The sequence below is a fragment of the Chiloscyllium plagiosum genome, unplaced genomic scaffold, assembly GCF_004010195.1.
Source record: "Chiloscyllium plagiosum isolate BGI_BamShark_2017 unplaced genomic scaffold, ASM401019v2 scaf_4058, whole genome shotgun sequence".
NCBI lineage: Eukaryota > Metazoa > Chordata > Chondrichthyes > Orectolobiformes > Hemiscylliidae > Chiloscyllium > Chiloscyllium plagiosum.
The window spans coordinates 3,014-11,308 of record NW_025214576.1 but is presented as its reverse complement, the minus strand read 5'-3'; the positions used below and the strand labels follow the sequence as shown (position 1 = coordinate 11,308).

At 51.0% G+C, this 8,295-nt stretch overlaps 1 protein-coding gene across 1 annotated transcript; it reads right to left on the bottom strand.

Annotated features, from left to right (window-relative positions):
* Positions 1-2,679: 2,679 nt before the first annotated feature.
* Positions 2,680-7,355, bottom strand: LOC122547941 (peroxisomal membrane protein 11B-like). Its single transcript, XM_043686501.1, has 2 exons — positions 7,198-7,355; positions 2,680-2,908 (listed from the first exon to the last, which is right to left on the bottom strand). The coding sequence occupies exons 1-2, from the start codon at positions 7,251-7,253 to the stop codon at positions 2,695-2,697; spliced, it is 270 nt and encodes an 89-aa protein (XP_043542436.1). The 5' UTR covers positions 7,254-7,355; the 3' UTR covers positions 2,680-2,694.
* Positions 7,356-8,295: the final 940 nt, after the last annotated feature.

Below are 8,295 nucleotides of genomic sequence, written 5' to 3'. Positions count from 1 at the left end.
ATGCTCCCTCAGCGCTGACCCTCCGACAGTGCCACGCTCCCTCAGCGCTGACCCTCCGACAGTGCCACGCTCCCTCAGTGCTGACCCTCCGACAGTGCCACGCTCCCTCAGCGTTGACCCTCCGACAGTGCCACGCTCCCTCAGCACTGACCCTCCGACAGTGCCCACTCCCTCAGCGCTGACCCTCCGACAGTGCCCGCTCCAACAGCGCTGACCTTCCGACAGTGCCGTGCTCCCTCAGCGCTGACCCTCCAACAGTGCCGTGCTCCCTTAGCGCTGACCCACCAGCAGTGCCACGCTCCCTCAGCACTGACCCTCCGACAGTGCCCGCTCCCTCAGCGCTGACCCTCCGACAGTGCCCGCTCCCACAGCGCTGACCTTCCGACAGTGCCGTGCTCCCTCAGGGCTGACCCTCCGACAGTGCCGTGCTCCCTCAGCGCTGACCCTCCAACAGTGCCACGCTCCCTCAGCGTTGACCCTGACAGTGCGGTGCTCCCTCAGTGCTGACCCTCTGACAGTGCAGTGCTCCCTCAGCGCTGACCCTCCGACAGTGCCGTGCTCCCTCAGTGCTGACCCTCCGACAGTGCCTGCTCCCACAGCGCTGACCTTCCGACAGTGCCGTGCTCCCTCAGCGCTGACCCTCCAACAGTGCCCGCTCCCTCAGAGCTGACCCTCCGACAGTGCCCGCTCCCACAGCGCTGACCTTCTGACAGTGCCATGGTCCCTCAGCGCTGACCCTCCGACAGTGCCCGCTCCCTCAGCGCTGACCTTCCGACAGTGCCGTGCTCCCTCAGCGCTGACCCTCCGACAGTGCAGTGCTCCCTCAGCGCTGACCCTCCGACAGTGCCGTGCTCCCTCAGTGCTGACCCTCCGACAGTGCCTGCTCCCACAGCGCTGACCCTCCGACAGTGCCACGCTCCCTCAGTGCTGACCCTCCAACAGTGCCACGCTCCCTCAGCGCTGACCCTCCAACAGTGCAGTGCTCCCTCAGTGCTGACCCTCCGACAGTGCCACGCTCCCTCAGCGTTGACCCTCCGACAGTGCAGTGCTCCCTCAGTGCTGACCCTCCGACAGTGCCCGCTCCCTCAGAGCTGACCCTCCGACAGTGCCCGCTCCCACAGCGCTGACCCGACAGTGCCCGCTCCCTCAGAGCTGACCCTCCGACAGTGCCCGCTCCCACAGCGCTGACCTTCTGACAGTGCCGTGCTCCCTCAGCGCTGACCCTCCAACAGTGCCCGCTCCCTGAGTGCTGACCCTCCGAGAGTGCCCGCTCCCACAGCGCTGACCTTCCGACAGTGCCCACTCCCTCAGCGCTGACCTTCCGACAGTGCCGTGCTCCCTCAGCGCTGACCCTCCAACAGTGCCCGCTCCCACAGCGCTGACCCTCCAACAGTGTCCGCTCCCTCAGTGCTGACCCTCCGAGAGTGCCCGCTCCCTCAGCGCTGACCCTCCGAGAGTGCCATGCTCCCTCAGCGGTGACCTTCCGACAGTGCCGTGCTCCCTCAGTCCTGGCACTGGCAATGTTGGGCTGAATTGTGGGCTCAAGACCCTGGAATGGGGATTGACTCAGAGATAAAACTGTTTCAACCGATCTGTACTTTGTGTTTAACTCCATGCTTTACTTGCTCTAGGAATTTTGATGGGGACAGTTTTGAGGAAGCATTACTCTGTACCTAACCCTGTGTTAAACATGACCTGGGAATGTTTGATGGGGACAGAATGACGATAGCTCTATTTTCTGTTTAAAAGAGTAGATAGAACTTTACTTTCAGTTTAATAGAGTAGAACTGTGCATCTAAGCTTGTGCTGTATCTATCCTGGCAGTGTTTGATGGGACCGGTCTCGAATGAGTTTTACACTGTATCTAACCCTCTCTGCTGGTCCTGTCTTAGGAGTGCTGATAGGGACAGAGCCGAGAGTGTTTTACCTTCAATTTAAAAGAGTAGAGCAAACTTTATTCTGAATTTAACCCTGTGCTGTACCTATCTTGATAATGTTTGATGGGGACAGTTATGAGGATGCTTTACTTTCACTTTAACAGAGTGAGTTTTAACTTTAAGAGTAGAGGAAGCTTCACTCTGTATCTAACCCCATGCTGTGCCGGTCCTGGGAGTGTTTGAGGTGACAGTATTGAAGAAGCTTTACTTTGCTTTTAAAGGAGTCAAGAAAGCTTTACTTTAAGAGTTTATGGAGCTTTACTCTGTGCTGTGAGTTTCATACCTACAATGCGGAATCAGGCCATTTTCCCATATCGACCCTTAAACAGCATCCCACCTGGACTCACCCTCCTTCTCTATCCCTGTAACCCTACATTTCCCATGGCTGACCCATCTAACCTGCACATCCCTGGGCACTAAGGGACAAGTTAGCATGGCCAATCCACCCTAACCTGCACATCCCTGGGCACTATGGGACAAGTTAGCATGGCCAATCCACCCTAACCTGCACATCTTTTGACTGTTGGAGGAAACCGGAGCACCCGGAGGAAACCCACACAGACACGAGGAGAATGTGCAAACTCCCCACAGACTATTGCCTGAGGGTGGAATCGAACCCGGGTCCCTGGCACCGTGAGACAACAGTGCTAACCACTGAGCCATTGTTCCAGAGTTTAATGGTGACAATCTCGAGGGAGTTTTTCTCTGTAAACAATGCCTGTCACGGCTACAACATGGTCCCATTGGAATCAGCAGACTAGGAGTAACATTCCCCAGTGTTGACACACATACCCAAACTGAGATGATTAAAGAGAGAGATGTGGCAAGGTGTTATGTTCTGATTGGTGTACTCACACTTGCGGCCCAAACTCAAATGCGCCTCCAACTGTTTGATGTGGATGACCAGCTCTGGGCTCGCTCCACTTCTCTGCAGCGAGTAAGCAATTAAAGCGGAGGCATACTGAGCAGCTCTGAAAGACAGACAACGAAAGTGGGTCACGTTCTCACCCTGCTCTCCACAACACCCTCCAGCAACGTCCCCCCGCTCTTCGTCCCACCCCACCCCAGACCCTGGCCATCGAGTCCCACTCGAGACAGCTGAACATATAACTGCGGTTAGAGATGAAACAAACGGCAGATGCTGGAATCCAAAAGTAGACAAACAGGAGGCTGGAAGAACACAGCGCGCCAAGCAGCATCGGGAGGTGGAGGAGTCAATGTTTTGGGTGTAATCCTTCTTGACTGCATTTAATTTTGGCCAAAGGTGGAGAGAGTGCCTTGTTTGGTTTTGAGTTTCCTGGTTATTTTTGTTCATTTATGGTTTACCGTCTACACCAGTATTTGTTAGCCAAAGGACAATTAAGATTCAACCACTTGGCTGTGGGCTTGGAGTTACATGGAGGTCAGACCAGGTAAGGGCAGCAGATTTCCCTTCCCTAAAGGACATTAATAGAATCCCGGCAGTGTGGAAGCAGGCCACTCGGCCCATTGAGGGGACAGCGACTCTATGAAGAACATGCCACCTAGACCCATTCCCTACCCATCCCTGCATTTCCCATAGCTAATTCAGTTAGCCTTCAAATCCCTGGGCACTATGGGCAATTTAGCATGGCCAAGCCACTCTAACCGGCAAATCCCTGGGCACTATGGGCAATTTAGCATGGCCAAGCCACTCTAACCAGCAAATCCCTGGGCACTATGGGCAATTTAGCATGGCCAAGCCACTCTAACCAGCAAATCCCTGGCCACTATGGGCAATTTAGCATAGCCAATCCACCCTAAGCTGTACATCTATGGACTGTGGGAGAAAATTGGAAACCCACACAGATGCTGGGGGAAATGTACAAACTCCATACATACAGTCACCTGATGGTGGAATTGAATCCGGGTCCCTGCCGCTGTGAGGTAGCAGTCCTAACCACTGACCATGTGGCATACTGAACAAGATGGCTATATGTAACAGTGGGCAGTGCTTTCATGGTCTTCTCTAGTCTTGCCATTCTATCTGCCATAGTGGGGTTGAAACCGATGTCCCCAAAGCATTAGCCTGAGTTTCTGGATTACAAGGAGAAAGTGAGGACTGAAGATGCTGGAGATCAGAATCGAAAAGCGTGTCTCTGGAAAAGCACAGCAGGTCAGGCAACATCCGAGGAACAGGAGAGTCGACATTCTGGGCATAAGCCCTTCATCAGGAATGTTTACAAGCCATCAGTGACAGTGATACTAAATGACAGCAGGGTCCAGTCTGTTGATCCAAAACCCAAGAACTAGGGACAGGAGGAGGCCATTCAACCCCTCCAGCCTGCTTTGCCATTTGATGTGATCATGCTTATCTCATCTCGGCCTCAACTCCACTTTCTCACTCGCTCTCCATTGCCCTTCAGCCTTCAATTAAAAAAAAAAAATCGGTCTGTCACCTTGAATTAATTCAGTGCCCCAGCATCCACCACACTATGGGGCTGTGAATTCCACACAATTTCTAATCATCTCTGCTTCAAATCTGCTGCCCCTTATCCTAAAACTATGACCGCTCCTTCTAGATTGTGGATGAGGAAACATCCTCTCTACATCTACTTTGTCAATCCCTTTCAGCATCTTGTCCTTAGATCGTCTCCAGAGTGTATAGGTATAAACTGCAAATTACTTTAATGACTGCTCATCTAAAACCTAGGAAAGAATGTAAGAAAATTAAAAACTGGTAGTGGGAAATCTTCTTCAAATGTTAAAGGGGAGATGTACAAAATGGGGACAGTGCCCCAGTCTTACTGCAAACTATTTCAATGCCTGTTTGTTAAAGAACAAAACATTTTTTACAAATGCAAGTGGGAAACGCATTAGTGTTTTGTTTCAGTAAAAATATTATTTACTGGAGAAAGTTCACAGAAGGTTAACCAGGAATTTAGAATTAGAATTAGAGTACAGTGAAACGCATGCTGCCCTGGTATGGAGGGATTGTCTCAGGGGCAAAGGCTAAACAGGTTGGGTCTCTCCCTACTGGAGTTTACAATCATTGAGTGGTATAGCACAGAAACAGACCCTTTGGCCCAACTCATCCATGCCACTAAATTATCTAGTTCCATTTGCCAGCATTTGGCCCAACTCCCTTCAAACCCTTCCTATTCATGTACCCATCCACATGCTTTTTAAATGTTGTAATTGTACCAGCCTCCACCACCTCCGCAGGCAGCTCATTCCATCCACGCACCACCCTCTGTGTGAAAAAGTTGCCCCTTAGATCCCTTTTAAATCTTTTCACTCTAATCTTAAACCTATGCCCTGTAGTTTTAGACTCCCATACCCTTGGCTTTGCATCATATTCATGCTCCTCACGATCTTATAAACCCACTATAAGGTCACCCCTTAGCCTCCAGTACTAAGGGAAAATAGCTCCAGCCTATTCAACCTCTCCCTATAGTTCAAACTCTCCAACCCTGGCAACATGCTTGTAAATTTTTTCTGTACCGTTTCAAGTTTCAGCACATCATTCCTATATCAGGGACACCAGAATTGAATGTAGTATTCTAAAAGTGGCCCAACCAATATCTTGTACAGCCAGAAGAGAGGTGATCTCATTGAAACCTATACAATTCTTATGGGCATGACAGGATAAATGCTGCGAAAATGAGAATCTCTCATGGAACACTCTCGGAGCAGAGGGCATGTTCTCAGAATAAAAGGGAGGCAATTTAAGACTGAGATGAGGAGGAATTTCTGAGAGAGCTGGGTCAATGAGTACATACGGAGCCAGAAAGAAAGAAAGTTAGGTAGACATAGGTTGATAGTAAGTCAGGGAAGGAGAAAAGCGGATAACAAGGACAATGAGTTGGCATAATTGGGTTGGCTGTGCTCGAATCAACTCCTGTCCAGACAGTGCCTAGGCTGTGGGTAGTGGGTAAAGGACATGGAAGGAGATGCTCAGGCCCTAAAGCTGTTGAGCTTGATAGTGTCCTGAAGTCTACTGGGTTCCCAAGTGGAACAGAAAGTGTTATACCTCCAGCTTGCACTGAGCCTCCTCTGCAGTCCCGAGAGAGAAATATTTGCGTGGGGAAACACAGTGGCTACTAGAAGCCAACTTCTAAACAACTAGAAATTTAGGCTCTCGAATAAACAGACCCTGCGGTCCAACCAGTCCATGCTGACCATAACCCCAAACTAAACTAGTCGCACTTGGCCCATATTCCTCCAAACATTTCTGATACATGTACTTATCAAAATGTCTTTTAAACATTGTAACTATAACCACATGCACCACTTCATCTGGCAGTTCATTCCGCACACAAACTAGTCCCTGTGTACGTTGGGAAGATGTTTCCATTGGCAGGAGAGACGAGGACCCGAAGGTACAGCCTTAGATTAAAGGGAAGGAGAATGGAGGTAAGGAGAAACTTCTTTAGCCAGAGAGTGGTGAATTTGTGGAATTCGTTGCCATTGAAGTCATTTGAAACACAGATAGGTAAGTTCAAAGGTTACACTGAGAAAGCAGGAAAATATGGGTGAGAAACCTATCATCCACGATCAAATGGCGGAGCAGACTCGATGCCCTAATTTATGCTCCGATGCCTTCCGATCTTATGTTGAGTTTAAAAAGTGTTGGGCTGGAAAAGCGCAGCAGGTCAGGCAGCCTCTGAGGAGCAGAAGAGTCGACGGTCCTGATGAAGAGTTTAAGCCCGAAATGTCAACTCTCCTGCCCCTCGGATTTGGCATGACTTGCTGGGCCTTTCCAGCACCACGCTCTTTGACTCTGACTTCTCCAGCATCTGCAGATCTCACTTTCTCCTTACGGTCCCATGGCCAACTCCTCTTGCTCCTTCTGATGGCTCCCTTCAGGACTGATGGCTCCCTTCAGGACTGATGGCTCCCTTCAGGACTGATGGCTCCCTTCAGGACTGATCTCTTCAGACTCCAAAACTTTTGGCTCCATGACACTGCTGAGTTTCTCCAGCCAGCTCTGTTTGCTGCCCCAGGCCTTCAGCACCCGCAGTTCTGCGTTCTGCTGGGAGTCTTGTGGCCAGGGCTGCAAGTGGGCAAGTTGTTGTTGTTGTTGTTGTAGTGTCCCCGCGCGCTCTCACCCAAACTCGATCGGATCTGGGGAAAGGGGGCGTGGTCGGCACGTTTGAGCGACAGCGCCAGGCCCAATAGGGAGCGGGGTGCTCAGCCGGAAGTCGGCAAAAACGCCAACCATTGCGTGCGCTCGCGGCCGCCATCAGGCTTGGATGCGCAAAACCCTCGGCTGCGGCCGAGTGTCGAATCGAGAGGTTACCTGAAGATACGCTCCCTGCCCTGGCTCTGCGCCGTGAAGCGCACCCAGGAATCCATGGCGCCGAGGAATGGAGAGATAGTGATGTATTTATGTGTGTTGTTTCGGGGTCGCCTCAGCGGCGCGCAGCGGACAACATGGCCCCTGGCGGCAGCGGCGGAGGCTGGTCACGTGCCATAGCATCGGCCAATGCGGGGCTGCCTTTCGTGCTCTGACGTCAGACGGCGAGCTGCGGGCTGAAAGTCACGTGACGCCAGCCACCAAGGTGCCATTCAGCCCATCGAGGGTCATCCAGATGTGGCCATGATTTGGAGATGCTGTTGTTGGACTGGGATGTGCAAAGTTGAAAGTCACACAAACGCCGGGTTATAGTCCAACAGGTTTATTTTGAAGCACGTGTTTTCGGAGTGCTGCTCCTTCAGGTGGTTGTGCATAGAGATGTATAGCACGGAAACCGACCCTTTGGTCCACCTCGTCCATGTTGACCTGATACTCTAAATTAATCTAGTTCCGTCTTGAGTCGTAGAGATGTACAGCACAGAAACAGACCCTTCAGTCCAGTTCGTCCCATGCCGACCAAATATACTGCATTAGTCAAGTTGTCATTTAGCGTCATAGAGATGTACAGCACAGAAACAGACCCTTCAGTCATAGAGATGTACAGCACAGAAACAGACCCTTCAGTCTAGCTTGTCCATGCTAACCAAATATCCTGCATTAATCTGGTTGCCATTTAGTGTCATACAGATGTACAGCACGGAAACAGACTCGTCAGTCTAACTTGTCCGTGCTGCCCTGTTATCCTAACCTAACCTAGTCCCATTTGCCAGCACTTAGCCAATGTCCCTCTAAACCCTTCCTATTCATATAACCATCCGGATGCCTTTTAAATGTTGTAATTGTACTAGCGTCCACCACTTCCTGTGGAAGCTCTTTCCATACATGCACCACCCTCTGCATGAAAAAAGTTGCTCCTTGGGTTCCTTTTAAATCTTTCCCTTCTCATTCTAAACCTATGCCCTCTAGTTCTGGACTCCCCCACCCAAGAAAAATACCTTGTCTATTTACCCTACCCATGCCCCTCATGATTTTGTAAACCTC

Excerpts from the sequence above, each read along its gene's own strand:
- LOC122547941 (XM_043686501.1), bottom strand. The coding sequence starts at position 7,253 with ATGGATTCCTGGGTGCGCTTCACGGCGCAGAGCCAGGGCAGGGAGCGT. Across the intron at positions 2,909-7,197 it reads GGCAGGGAGCGTATCTTCAG|AGCTGCTCAGTATGCCTCCG; the intron begins GTAACCTCTCGA and ends TCTGTCTTTCAG.